This window comes from Dermochelys coriacea, chromosome 3 (genome assembly GCF_009764565.3).
Source record: "Dermochelys coriacea isolate rDerCor1 chromosome 3, rDerCor1.pri.v4, whole genome shotgun sequence".
Lineage (NCBI taxonomy): Eukaryota > Metazoa > Chordata > Testudines > Dermochelyidae > Dermochelys > Dermochelys coriacea.
Genome location: NC_050070.1, coordinates 135,324,042 through 135,338,827, shown reverse-complemented (window position 1 = coordinate 135,338,827; position 14,786 = coordinate 135,324,042). Strand labels below are relative to the sequence as shown.

General features: G+C 44.7%; 1 protein-coding gene and 1 long non-coding RNA gene across 9 annotated transcripts in view; one reads left to right on the top strand and one right to left on the bottom strand.

The window, feature by feature from the left end:
• Positions 1-1,398: 1,398 nt before the first annotated feature.
• Positions 1,399-4,964, bottom strand: LOC122459105. The gene is made up of 2 exons (XR_006279571.1): positions 4,637-4,964; positions 1,399-1,855 (listed from the first exon to the last, which is right to left on the bottom strand). It is a non-coding gene; the product is annotated as an uncharacterized LOC122459105 (long non-coding RNA).
• A 202-nt stretch (positions 4,965-5,166) lies between these two features.
• The window catches only part of TARBP1 (TAR (HIV-1) RNA binding protein 1), a 101,261-nt gene continuing 91,641 nt past the window's right edge, over positions 5,167-14,786 (top strand). For 3 of the 8 annotated variants that reach the window (XM_043511386.1, XM_043511385.1, XM_043511384.1), the window contains exons 1-3: positions 5,176-6,103; positions 7,932-8,029; positions 10,422-10,488. In XM_043511386.1, the coding sequence (XP_043367321.1) occupies positions 5,197-6,103; positions 7,932-8,029; positions 10,422-10,488 (1,072 nt within the window). In that variant the 5' untranslated portion in view covers positions 5,176-5,196. Of the gene's footprint in view, positions 6,104-7,931; positions 8,030-10,421; positions 10,489-14,786 lie in introns of all 8 variants that reach the window. The other 5 variants (XR_006280105.1, XM_043511387.1, XR_005291952.2 and 2 more) reach the window with 4 other exon arrangements.

The following is a 14,786-nucleotide window of genomic DNA, read 5'->3' as shown; positions in this document are numbered from 1 at the left end:
GTTGGTTAGCTGAGGACCACTCTTCATTTTAACACACAGCACTGGGATGGTTTTGTAATAATACAAGAATAAGTTTATTAACAAAGAACAGAGATTTTAAATGATACTAAGCAAGAATAAAAGAGACAAGTATGGTTAAAAATAAAACAAAACAAAATGCTTTCTAGTGACTGAGGGCATGGCTACACTTGCAAACGTAGAGTGCTTTGAGTTAAACCAGCCTTCAGAGAGCACAGTAGGGAAAGCGCTGCAGTCTGTCCACACTGACAGCTTCAAGCGCACTGGCATGGCCACATTTGCGGCACTTGCAGCGGCATTGGGAGCGGTGCATTGTGGGCAGCTATCCCAGCATGCAAGTGACTGCAATATGCTTTTCAAATGGAGGGGGCTGAAGTGTGAAAGGGAGTGTGTTGTGCGTATGTGTGGGGAGAGAGAATGGGTTTTTGGGGCGCTGAGAGCATGTCAGCATGCTGTCTTGTAAGTTCAGAGAACAGCAGACTCCCCTCCCCCCAGCCTCTCTCTCACACACACAGCATTCCCCACTAATGGTTGCTTTGTCTCAGAGCAGATAAGCAGCCGACTGTCAGAAACGGAGTTTTCAAAGGGCATATCCGCATTCCTGCAGTGATTCAAACACAATGACAAGAGTGGCCACTTGACTTAAGGGGATTATGGGATGTTTCTGGAGGCTGATCAGAGTGCAGTAATGCAACAACTCATTCACACTGGCACCACGGCGCTCCAGCAGGGGTGCAGCAAACGTTATTCCACTCGCCGAGGTGGAGTATCAGCAGCACTGTAGCTGCAGAGTCAGAGCACTCTTCGTGCCTTGCCAGTGTGGACGGGTAGTGAGCTAGTGTGCCCGGAGCTCCTTTATTGCGCTGTAAGTCGCAAGTGTAGCCAAGCCCTCAAACTTAATTATAGCAAGTTACAATCTTTGCCTAAGCAGTTTTCTTAATTACATCCAGTTACCAGTATCCCTAGCCCTCCAAACTAGGGGATCCAACTTTCACAGGCTTGAAGGGTGCTGCACCCTTTGTCCCCTCAGTGATGCATAACTAAAAGGTCTTTTTGTTCCACTTATATTACTCAAAATCCATTGTCTCTGCCTCAAGAGCCAGGAGGCTTCCTAGGGTGCAGATTCTGTCCCCTGGGGTGATTGGTAAATGGTCATTTCCCCTGCTTGTTTAGCATGATGGCTTTGTTTACCTTATAGGTAAATGCACTTACATTGTCCTCTGTCTGTAACCAAGCTAGTCAGACAGATAAATACACATTCCTTTGACTGGGCAGGTTGGATTCATGCGCTGCCTCCCAAACAAATTTTGAGAACACATTTGCAGCACACATGTATAACTCTTTGTGCATACCCCATACATACCTCATGCAATGTTTTGCAGGACCAGCAAGTCACCAGTTAACATATGATATTTTATATGACACCTTTGAGATGTAGATTATAACAGTGTGTTCTGGCAATGAGTGTGTGTAGAATAAATATAAAATTAAAGAATTAGAGTTAGCTTAAATTTGGTTAAGAATATATGTTGTAAAGAAAGGCCCTGACGAGCAAGCAGAACAAAGGCCTTGAAAATAGTAAGTTATAAGGCCAGAAGAAATGAAGTTGTGAGGCTGTCTGGTTTAAAGAATAACTAATGAGATAAAAGGAAGTTTCTACAAAAACGGCCTCTGACCAATAGTGATGACTGCAGATGGTTTTAAATAACACAAAGATAATCTGTCTTAATATGAGCCAACATGGTCCTTCCCAACCCACACACCAGTATTAAAAGCTATGTGAACTCAACTGCAATGGAAAACCTGTTGGGAAGCAAGGAGGAGGGAGGGAAAGGCCCTGGGAAGAAAGGAGGTCATAAATCTCATCTGAATTAAGGGCCAACTGTCTCCAAATAGGTTTTAGATGAAGTCAGTAATTGGCAATGACATACTTTCTTTGTTAAAGGGCATAAAAAGTAAACTCTTAAAGGGTTCATTGCTAATACCTGCCAGACCACGCTGGAGCCAACCAATATCGGTCTAAGCATGCCTGGGTTTAGCCTGTGTGTAGGTATCTTGATCAAATGCTTATAAATGTTTTGTTACTGTTGGGATGTAGTAAATTGCTTATTATTAAGGATTTTTAGGTATGTTTAGAGCAATTGTATAAATACCATTCGGCTTTGGATTTAATAAAGGAATTTATGGTTAAATTCGTGTTTGGTGGGATTTCCCATATTAGTAATTTCAAATATTATTAATAATTCCAACAGCGTGGCAGAGAAGGTCTCCTGGGCTCACAAGGATGGAGTCTCCTAGCCAGTGGCAGAAAGAGATGAAAGAAAGCATTACTTATGGATTCTGTTATGTGAAAACAGCATCAGTGGGGTTTCCAGGAGCACTCCTCTTTGTGTATATTTCATGCATATAGTTAAACAAAGAAAGGAAGCTAGGCACTATCAGCTCTAGTAATAATATCTGAAAAATGAAGACGCAATCAAGCTGTAGTAATATCTGAAACATGAACAAGCAATCAATGGTGCAGTGCAGGAGTGCCAGATCTTGATCAGTTTGATTTCTTCATTCACTGCTGCTAATCACCAGTCTTAGCCTGATTGTATTTTCTTCAGATATTTAAGAACAAAATGTTCAAACTGGGTGTCTCAGTTTTTTGATGCCTGACATGAGACACACTGGGCCTGATTTTCACAGGAGCTGAACATCCACAGATCCAATTGAAGTCAATGTTAAGCACCCAAGTACTTCAGGTTGGGCATCTAAAAACCTGGGGTCAGTTTTGAAAATGTGGGCCTTATTCTGTATTGCCCCTTTACTTCTCATAATTTCTCGTTTGCCTTTCTCCATGCAAACATACCATGAATATTTCATTTCAGGACTTTTCCCTCTGAAATGCCTTTTTGTTTTCTGTACATCAACACTCATTCCCCTCACTCCTCATTTTAATACAATCATATTCACTCTTCTTTCCACACATTTGCTTTTTGAAGCATGTTTTTTTAATTCAAAACAGCTGAAAAAAGTAGAAAAACAAATGTCAATGACAACAGCACCACCTGCTGCGAGAAGCATAAAGCCTGTGGAATCAAGTTTTCCTGGACAGGCATCCAGAGATTGGGTTTGAACATCTGATCTAAACAGCCTCAAACTTTGGAAAAGTGTGGATTTGGATCTGAACTTTGTGATTCAGGTAGGACTAATTTCTTGGCTCACAAGACTGGATGCATTCAGAATAGCATGGACATGTGGAAGAGCTACAAGTATTCTAGAGCTTATCCTTTATCCTGGCTTGCACTCCCCACTGTATTTTCCACTGAATGCATCCGATGAAGTGAGCTGTAGCTCACGAAAGCTTATGCTCAAATAAATTTGTTAGTCTCTAAGGTGCCACAAGTACTCCTTTTCTTTTTTTTTTTCTTTCATTTCTCTTCCTCACAAAAGCTCAGTCACAAGACTGTAGGCAACATCTATTACTATCTTTTCTTTTCTGTGGCTTGATACACAATCATTTTCTGTTGTTTTGTATTTTTCTTTCCCCTGTCCTACCCAGTTTCATGTAACCTTCTGCAATGCATATGACCACACACTTTGGATCTTTATGTGAACATCAGCCACAATACCCAATTCCCTCTTTCCTTGTATTTTTCTCATTGCAAAGACTGCCCCATAAGGCAATTAATGTGCAAACAGTAGGGGTTGCTACTTGTTGCATGGCAGCACTGGGAAAACCAAGGAGAGGCATCTAGTATATTTGGGCACATCTGTGGATTTCAGCATGTACTGTAAATAGTATCCATGTTACTGTAGGACAGGGTTCTGGTGGGAAATCTCATGGAGGACTCCCATACACTGAGATCTCTTCCCCAACCTTTTCCACTACCCCATGTGTCCTGCTGAGAAAAGTGGTGAAGTTTGCCCTTCCTCCAGCAGGAATCCAGAGTACCTCAATGCCATCCACACTAGGGCTGGATGGGGAGATGATGTGCACTCCCCTACCCTTCCGGGTATCTCAGATATGCAGAGAAGCCTCAAGGGGAAAGGATGGTGTCTACAGAGGCATCTGTGGCCCCTTCTCATGTGAATGGGGGAGGGGAATCTGTGCATACAGCATGTGTCTGTGTGTAAAAAGAAAAGGCGGACTTGTAGCACCTTAGAGACTAACAAATTTATTTGAGCATAAGCTTTCGTGAGCTACAGCCCACTTCATTGGATGTAACATGAAGTTGATAGATTTCTACTCCATACGGCTAAATTCAGTGCCTTGCATAATGACAGGTGATGCGTCCGATGAAGTGAGCTGTCGCTCACGAAAGCTTATGCTCAAATAAATGGAGTACCCGTGGCACCTTAGAGACTAACAAATTTATTTGAGCATAAGCTTTCGTGAGCTACAGCCCACTTCATTGGATGTAACATGAAGTTGATAGATTTCTACTCCATATGGCTAAATTCAGTGCCTTGCATAATGACAGGTGATGCATCCGATGAAGTGAGCTGTAGCTCACGAAAGCTTATGCTCTAATAAATTTGTTAGTCTCTAAGGTGCCACAAGTCCTCCTTTTCTTTTTGCGAATACAGACTAACACGGCTGCTACTCTGAAACCTGTCCGTGTGTAAATACCTTTTCATGAGAGGACAAGTTTCTGTTGAACCCAAAACACCATCAACCTTTCACTTTTTTCCTTCTGAATGTGGAAATCCCTTTTGCCCTATTTCCACTTCACCAATCTAGGGCAGCAGCTCAACTCAATATATTTTTGGAAACTGCATGAAAGGAGAGTCGCAGGGAGGCATAAAGACGCCCCAGGCCATGTAATGTTGCCCACAATCCTTTTCCACTGACTACTGGCCAAGTCACCCGTGTTGCTGCAATCAGAGTAGAAGCGCCCGACCAGACAGGCAGCAAGCGCCGCAATAACAAGTACAGGCTCTGCAGCAAATAGGAACGGGCCAGGCTTGGGCGAAGACAGGCGCTGCGCAGCCGCGGTTCCACCTTCCCCACCCCGCACGCGGGGGAGGCGCCCCCCCCCCCCGTCAGAGACCACTGGGCGCCCCACGTGAGCGCACAGGCCGCTGGGGGAAAAGGGGCGGGGCAGCGGAGGCGGCGACCGTTGGGTCGCGCGGCCGGTCCAACTCTCGCGCGCGCCCCCTTCCCCTCGCGGAGCCCCGCCCCGCCTTCCCATGGAGCTGGTGCTGGCGGAGGCGCTGCTGGGCCTCGCGCACAGCCCGGAGCCCTGCGCGCTGCTGCGGGCGGTGTGCGGCGGCGATGGGGCCGCCCCGCTCTCCGTGGAGCGCGTGGAGACCCTCCGCTTCCTGCTGCAGTGGCTGGAGGCCGGCGGGGCCGGGGGGGAGGCGCTGCGGCGGGCGGCCGGGGAGGTGGCGCTGGGGCGCTGCTGGCCCCTGCTGCGCGGCGGCGGCGGGGGAGCGGACGAGCCGGGGCGGCGCCGCCTGGTGAGAGCCGCCTGCGGGGCGCTGCGGTTCTGCGCCCGGCTCTGCGGGGCCCCGCTGGCGGCGCGGCTGGCCGGGGAGGCGCTGGCGGCGCTGCGGGCCGAGCCGCCGGGGGCCGGGCTGGGCGCCGAGGCGGCGGTGGAGGCGCTGGTGGCCGTGGCCCCCGAGCTGCGGGAGCCGGCCTTGCTGGAGCGGGCGGTGGACGCGGCGCTGGCGCTGGTGCGGGCGGGCGGGCGCGACGCCGGGGAGGAGGTGGCGGCGGCGCTGGTGGCCGGGCGGCTGCTGCCGGCGCTGAGCCGGAACCGCACCGCCCTGGGGCGGGTCTGGGAGGGGCTGCTGCTGCTGCCGGGGCGCGGGGCGGAGGGGGGCGCCGCCGCCGCCGCCCAGCGGGTGAGCCGGACCCTGCTGGCCCTGACCGCCCTGGCGGACCTGCTGTTCCCCGGCCTGGAGGGGGATGGTGGCGGGGAGGGCCCGGCTGTGGACGCCCGGCTCTGCGGGGGCTTCTGGCGAGTGGTGCAGAAGGGACTCACCGACGGGGACGGGCTGTGCCGGAAACGAGCCCGCTACCTGCTGAAGCGAGCGGTGGAGGTGTCCGATCAGCTGCGCGCGGACTGCACCTGCCCCCCGGACAGTGGAGACGGTACATAGCCCCACCCGACTGCCCTCGCCAACCCCGCGCGGCACGTCCACACAGCAGCGGCTCACCCAGCATTAGCCGGCCCTCGGCCTGCCACCCTGCACGGCCACGTGTACATGGCTGCGTTGTGGGGCGATCTGCGCAGCCATCCTGTTCTGCCAGTGCTGGGGTACCAAGATGATAGTTGTTTCATAAAGAAAAGGAGTACTTGTGGCACCTTAGAGACTAACAAATTTATTAGAGCATAAGCTTTCGTGAGCTACAGCTCACTTCATCGGATGCATTACTTTCGGAGCTGTAGCTCACGAAAGCTTATGCTCTAATAAATTTGTTAGTCTCTAAGGTGCCACAAGTACTCCTTTTCTTTTTGAGAATACAGACTAACACGGCTGCTACTCTGAAACCAGTTGTTTCATAGGTACCCTGCAGAGTTGTTGGTGTCCGGAAGATAATTGAATGTCTGTCCTCTTGTACTGGCCTTTGGGAGGTAGGAAGATAGGCAAATTTGGTTAACTAGTACGCACACAAAAATGGTGTTAGGATCTGCTTACACCCCGGTATTTGTTACAGCTGCTTATGAGCTGAGTTGAAACTCTGCAGTTACATGGCCCAGAAGCATGTGTTAACCATAAAGTATGGAAACGAACAGTTCATGGAGTCCACCATGTTACAACCTCATTTCAGACTTGGTAAAAATCAGCACAGACAAGCCCTGGGCCGTGCCTAAATAGCCAAGGAAACTAAGCACCTTTCTAATGAATCGCTGACTGAGGCTTAAGTAAAGCTGGAGGTAGACAGTGGACAAAAATGCATTCCAGATTTTGACCCACATTGTAGCTTCTCAAGCAATCCTTCATTTTGCAGAATACTTTCTATGCCCACACTCTTCACATGATGACTAGTCAGCCTTGTGGACTATTATAGAAGACAACTCAGAAGTCTGGGGGATCACTGGGAAGAGTGCATCTTGAAACATGCACTGTAGGGCTGCTAGGGTTGGCAGTTGTACCAACTGGTTCCCTCTTCTATTCCCCAGTGCTGGAAGCCTGGCCATCGAGGGCTGGCTTGAAATGGCATGGGGAAGGGTTGCTGGCCCTGCTTATGCTGCACCCATTCAGAGAGGCATAATTTAGGACTTGGTGTTCAAGAGGTAGGAGTAAGATTCTCCCTTTACACTTTCAAATATTTGAAAGTCTCAGAATATTTGAAACTTTCACGATTGTTGCACTGTCATTAAAAGCACATGGCATGAGTATAACGTGGTTCTGTTGTCTTGGGCTTCCTGTGTAATTGTGGGCAAGTTACTTAAGTGAGTGCAAAATATTAATTTAAAAAATAAAATCTGCAATCCAACATCCCCACAAAGTGATAAAACACTCAATTTCTCTATCAGATTCAGAGAAGAGTCACTTTCTTGTCAGTTTACCATTTATACAGTAGGTAACAAAATATAAGTTACTATTATTGGAAAAACAAGTGATGAGATCTGGAAAGGATAGCAAATTCTGACAGGTGATTAGCACTGTCACATTTTTCTATCTAGTCTTAAATGAGTTTATCAGAAAAATATGTGCATGTTCATATATTTTCACTTCAGCCACATGGGAAATTGCTGTTAAAATTCAGTAGATTACAAAGTTAGATTTTTTTCAGCCATTGTTGAGGCAAAACTGTTGATTTCCGTATGTGAAAAGACTGTAGGATCAAGTGCTGTGTTATCACTTCTTGGTGATGATAACTCATGCTGGAGATGACATTTTATCACTTTTTGCTTGGAAGAATAGGAGCAGAAATATCTCTGTAATTTAAACAATTTAATATTTTCAATTAGAACCAAGTCTTTTCTGGTGGTCTGTGGAGAAGAATGACAAACTTTTGCAATTTTGGGAAAATTACATTTTAATAATGGAGACTCTGGAAGGAAATCAGGTAAGTGTACTTCGTTTGTTTTAACATGTCGAGTATTTTTGATTATATGTGCACATGGTGAACAGTATTGTCGATCGCACATTTTGTTCAAATATCACAAACTAGTAATCTTGCTTTAACGAGCGTGTTTAAATAGCCTGTTCCAGCTTTATAAGCTTTTTGCCTTAGAGTTTTTGGCTTTCACATGCAAAACATTTAACACATGCAGACATAAGTTAGTGTGATTGAATTTTTTTGGAGTTAGAAACCCCCTCTCAATTTCTTTGAGACAACAGTCAATCTAGTAGGTAGAGCAGGGGACTGCAGTTGGGAGACCTAAGTTTCAGTTTGCTGAAAGACTGTGGGTAAGTCACTTAGCTGAAGATGAAAATCAGATTTCGTTATTGCATTCAGTTTCCCATCTGTACAGTGAGACTAATACACCACTTTAAACCACTAAAAGATCCTTGGATGAAAGCCACCACAGGCCTGATTTCCATTGGACTCAATGAAAAGACTCATATTGACTTTATCCCTATTTCATTTCAAAGTGAAGTAGTATTTGCTCATTCTTTTTGTGACATGAAGACTTCCCTTCCCACACTCCATGGTCTAGTCATATTATTTTATCTGCTAGTTTCCAGCCTTCCCATTCTTCCAGCTCAGTCTCATCATCTGTATTGTCTTGTTCTGAGGATTTGTTTTTCCATACTGTAGTGGGCTTCGCTCTGGGGCCTGCAGGCCTAGTGGTCAGGCTGCAGCCAAACTGTCTCTCTCAGTCTTGGGATAACTCTTCTGTCAGTCTTGTGGCCAAGGCACAATTTGCCAGCTCCTGCCCTGAGTCCTCTGGGACCTCTCAGGTGTTTGGGGCGGAGGGGACGCAGGTCCTCCCTCGCCAGCAGGCCCAGCATAGGGTTCAAGAGGGGGAGAGGCAAGGAGTGGCTCAGTCCCTTCTGGTTGCTATTCTAGATTAGCCTTCACTGTTTTATCATGGCCCCAGACTTCTCCTTGCACAGTCTCAGTAATTCAGAGCTCCAGCTGCAGGGGGAGCTTTCCAGCTCACTCCCAGAGTCCACTTGTTCCCTCGGGTCAGGGAGAAGAGGAGGCAAGGTCAGACCCCCGGTCTCCTGGCCAGGTCTTACAGACCCAGTCTTCCCCCTATATATTGCTCTGCTTCAGCAACTACTCTCTATTTGCCTTCTTGCAGCCAGTCTATCCCTCACTCTCCCACGCTGCTGACTGCCAGAGCTTCCCGTTTAAGCAGATCCTCCATAGGGAACATGCCTGGCAGCTGCTGAGAGGTGGGGCCTTCTGGCCACAGTACTGTTTCACTACTCCTTTTATCCGTAGTGTGGGATCTATACACCCTGTCACTAGGGTCCTACCAAATTCATGGTTCATTTTGATCAATTTCACAGCGGGAGGGTTTTTAAATTGGTCAGTTTCACGTTTTCAGATATTTACGTCTGAAATTTCATGGTGTTGTAACTGTGGGGGTCCTGACCCAAAAAGAGGTTATAAGAGGGGTCACAAAGGGGATAAAGGGGAGTTGTGGGATTGCCACCCTCACTTCTGTGCTGCCTTCGGAGCTGGGCTGTAGAGGCAGCAGCTGCAGAGCTTCCTGCAGCCAGACGAGATTCCCGGAGATGGGGGTGGGTCTGATCTCCCCCGTGCTGCTGGGAGCCTTCAGAGGTAGCAGCAGCCATGGAGCTTCCTGCATAAGGGGAGCTATCCAGAGGTGGGTCTGATCTCCCCCCGAGAGTGGCCATGCAGAAGAAGAGAAAATCCCGTCCCTCCCCAGCCTGGTAGGCTAGCAGCTGGAGCCTGGTGGATGGTAGGAGCTCCCAGCCCTACCCATCTCCCACGCCTCCAATAGCTAGATTTCATGGGGGAGGTCTGGTTTCATAGCCCATGACATGTTTTTCGTGGCTGTGAATTTGGTAGGGTCCTACCCATCACCTGTAGTCAAACCATTTGCTGCTCTTCACTGTCTAAAATGAAATGTATCAACAAATAGCCTTTACTGAGAGAAATAACTCCTACACTTGTCTTGCTAACTAAAACTTCACATTTTAGTAAATATATTGTGCTATTTTATTGAATTGAAAATCTACAAGTTTTAAATCATGAAAGAAAATGCCAATTGCTAATGGGTGAGTGGTTGGTGTGATAAAACAGCATGACAGTGAAGGCAATTCAGTCAGAAACCTGTAAACTAACTAAGTACCATGCACCAGATCCTAGGATTAATTACAAAAGGTACCAATTCAGAGTAGCTCTTAAGTTAAATAAAGTTATTCCAGTTTTATACTTGTGTAACTGAGAGCAAATTCTAACCCATAAGTATAGCTATAATTTTTTGGTTTGAGTGTTGAACTAAATTAATTACATAAAATCTGCTTTTGAATTTCAGATACATGTTATAAAGCCAGTCTTACCAAAGTTAAACAGTTTGTATGAATATGCAGTATCAGAAAAAGGTAAGGTAATTGTTTTCAGATATTATTTTAATCTAATCGTTAAGTATCAATGCGTGTGTACGGTTTTTGTTTTGTTTTTTTAACCTACTTTCATTTGTATGGTAATGTTTTTCCTTACCATTCATGTGAAACAACTAACTTTTAGCTAGATATGGGTCCTATCCAGGGTTGCTTTCCATATTGATTTATAGACTGTCCACCAAACATATGCTGTCAGGGCTCAGTGTGCTCCGAAGTAAGATGGAATCTAATTTCAAGAATTGGCAAGAACCCCTAATTCTTTTTTGAGTACTTGTGTCTGTTTCTCTTAGCTGTGTGTGTTGAGTTCACTTGAGTCAGAGTTTTCATGAGCTTCCTCATGCCTCCAGTTGAGGGTATGAAGGGTGAAATCACACCACTTCAGTTCCTTCTTATTACAGTATCTGGGAGCATAATGAAGTAAAATCTCATTCCCTGGGCAAGTTAATGATAGAAAGGCAGGGGAGGTGTCATTTGATTCATAAAATATACAGAATCATAATTTCAGTGGTGTCACCCTCTGTATTGTTGTGGGTGGACTTGCTGCCAGCTTCAGGTCCTCTGGTTTTTGGAAAATTTGCTAATACGTTGTCAGAAATGGATTGAGCTGAGTGTCATTTAAAAGCCCTTTCTCCCATGAATACAAAGTACCAAACATGACAAACCTAGAACAATTATGTAGATACATATATATTCACAAAAATGTTTAAAAAGCAACTTTTTAAATTATACTTCAACACAGGTATGCATTGTGTACATGAAAAAGACATTGATCTTTGGTTATCCTGGGGAAGTTAACCTTGACATGTGGGACTGGAAACATTTATTCATCAAAGTCATCATCAGTATTGTCTCCAGCTACCACTGCTAGACATGTCACACTGATATTGTTTGCGCCATGCTCCTACATCTTCGTTCAGGGCAGGCTGCTGGCCATAAATTTGTAAGGTGGCAAGCATCTGGTCTTTGTAGACAAGCATTTGATTAGCTGAAGGATTGATTTGGGAGCGCATGGTATTTCACACACAATTCGTGTAATCATTCTGTTCTCCAAGACCTATCGATGCCTGATGGGGGGGGGGGGGGGCTTGCTTTGGATGTGCTTGATCATCCCAGAGCCGTTCCATTCCTTGATGATTTGCCTTCTTGATAGCAAGTATAAATACATCCCTTAATCAGTGGCAATTTTTCTTTGTTTGTCAGTTTCATGGAAAACATCCACCATTGTATTTCGGCAAGTGTTGTAAGGTTGGTTTTCAAATGGTAAACGCATGTTATGAATGCCTTCAGTGCATTTATGACTGTCTCAGCCATTCTGAGCACCTTCAGGGTAAGGAGAGAGTCTTCGGAGGCTGAATCAGATGCTTTCCAGTAAGATAAGTTTTTTTTATGCCAGCCTTCCAGTAGTGTCATCCTAAAAGGGCATGGACACCTGACAGTGCAGTGGCTTTTAATGCTTTGTGTGATAGGGACACGTTTCTGAAGATTATACAGCGATTCTGATTCCTAGCAGAAGGCACAAAAACAGAATCTTGTGGAAGTCTTGAGTAGAGTCTTGTGCAAAAATCTGGAGTTTTGTTGCAACTCTCTCTAGGGCATTGATGCAAGATGATTTTAGTGTCAGCCTTTTAATGAAGAAACTGTACTGAACAGTGTGGGGTAACAGCTTTGTTATTTCGTGTGATGACAAAATTCTTCGAGCAGTTTTTTGCCTGCTGTAGCATTTCCCCTGCAAATTATGCAGTTAACTTGTCCTTCATGCGAGTGAGAGACAGTAGCTTATTGATTGTGACATGACCTTCACAACATCCCCCAGCAGCAAGTTCCACAGATTGACTGTGTTGTGTGAATAAGTATTTTCTTTTCTTAGTTTTAAACCTGCTGGTTTTTAATTTCATTGGGTGATGCCTGGTCTTTGTGTTATGTGAAGGAGTAAATAACACTTCCTTATTCATTTTCTACACACCATTCATATTTTTATAGATCTCTATCACATCCCCCTTCCTTGTCTCTTTTCCCAACTGAAGTGTCCCAGTCTTTTTAATCTCTCCTCATATGGAAGCTGTTTCATACCCTTAATCATTTTTGTTGCCCTTCTTGGTACCTTTTCCAATTCTAATGTATATATTTTTTTGAGATGAGGCAACCAGAACTGCATGCTGTATTCAAAGTACCATGGATTTCTGTAATGGCATTGATATTTTCTGTCTTTTTATTTATCCCTTTTCTAATGGTTCCTAACATTCTGTTGGCTTTTTGGCCTTGACTACCAATGCACATTGAGTGGATGTTTTCAGAGAACTATCCACAGTGACCTCAAGATCTTTCTTGAGTGGTAACAGTAATTTAGACCCCATCATTTTATGCATAGTTGGGATTATGTTTTCCAATGTGCCTTACTCTGCATATATCAACACTGAATTTCATCTGCCATTTTGTTGCCCAGTCACCCAGCTTACTGAGATCCTTTGGTAACTTTTTGCAGTCTGCTTTGGATTTAACTATCTTGAGTAATTTTGTATTGTCTGCAAATTTTGCTACCTCCCTGTTTAACCCTTTTTTTCCAGATCATTTATGAATATATTGAATTGGACTGGTCCCAGTACAGTTCCCTGGGGGACACCACAATTTTACCTCTCTCCATTCTGAAAACTGACCATTTACACCTACCCTTTGTTTCCTGTCTTTTAACCACTTACTGATCCATGAGAGGACCTTCCCTCTTATCCTATGACTGCTTAGTTTTGCTTAAGAGCCTTTAGTGAGGGGCCTTGTCAAAAGTTTTCTGAAAGTCCAATTACACTATATCCATTGAATCATCTTTGTCCACATGTTTGTTGACTGTCCTCAAAGAATTCTTGTAGATTGGTGAGGCAGGATTTCTCTTTACAAAAGCTGTGTTGACTTTTCCCCAACAAATTGTGTTGATCTATATGTCAAAGCACAAGATGAATGATCAATCTATGTGGTTATTGATCCATAAGAATTCAAGATAATTTTCTTCCGAGTTATCAGTGACTCGGAGACAGGTAAAGCCGTATTTGATGTAGAGTGCCATTCCCTCTCTCCTCCTTTGCCCACTCAGTCCTTCCTAAATCGGTTATAACTATTGATAACATTCCAGTTATTTGAATCATCCCACCCATCCCATTGAATCATCAGCAATACCAGTTAAATCAAATTTATGTTCATAAATGAGCAATTCCAATTCTGTTAGTTACTTGGGCTCCTAACTATTAGTGCATGGCAATTCAGGCATTTTTGCTCTGCATGCCCTTTGTTTCTTGATTTAATTTTGTTCTCAACATCTTGATTTTGTACCTACTGATCGCTCATATCTTCCCTTGTTTAGCCTTCTCTTGACTATTTTAGCTAGCCTGTTGAACAGGCCTTTAAAAGTCCACCTCTGGTGTCATGACACATTTTTGATTCAATTCTGCAGATATATTTGTTCTTGCATTCCAGCTGTATAAGGAATGTTAAATGAACTGAGCTATCAATGGGGTTAGCGGCTATGATTGGCAGGATTTGTACACGGGTGATTCATTCCGGCACCTTGTGTAGTGTCGAGTTAAAGGCTGATCATGTTGGAATTAGCTCTCATTTTATGAGCATTAACTGATAGCTTGGTACTGTCAGTGGAGAGCCACAATTTAATTTTGTGATGGCTGCATTTTTGACATGCTTGTAAAAGTATAATTAAAAGAGAGCTGATTTTAAACATTTTCTTGAATATATATCTACATAATTTTTCTAAGTTTGTCATATTTGGTACCATTGTGTTTGTGGGGAAAAAGGGCTTTCAAAGGATACCCAATTCTACCCATTTCTGATGACATTGCACTAGCAAAATTTCCACCAATCGGAGGACCTGGAGCTGGGAGAGTAGCGGATCTTTCTTGTCATGATAGATAGGGTGACACCACTGAAATGAGGAGTCTGTAGATTTGTATGAATCAAATGACACCTCCTTTACCTTTCTGTCATTAACTTGCCCAGAGAATTATTCATGCTCTGACTGCATTGCCTGTGGCTAGGAGTTGGAGCTCCCAGTGTGTCTGCTGCCCATGGTGTGTTGGTTCTCGTTCTCTCTCTCTCTCTCACATATTTATCATTTACTGTCTTGTAAATATTAATGTAACTAGAGTAGTGTTAGTAGATAGCTTACTAGTTTTAATTATTCTTTCATTCTGGATGGGACTTTCCTTTGATATTTTTATCAAAGCCTCCAGCATTAGCTTTGAAATTCACAAGTCCCTGGCCTTCAAGCATTGTCCTTC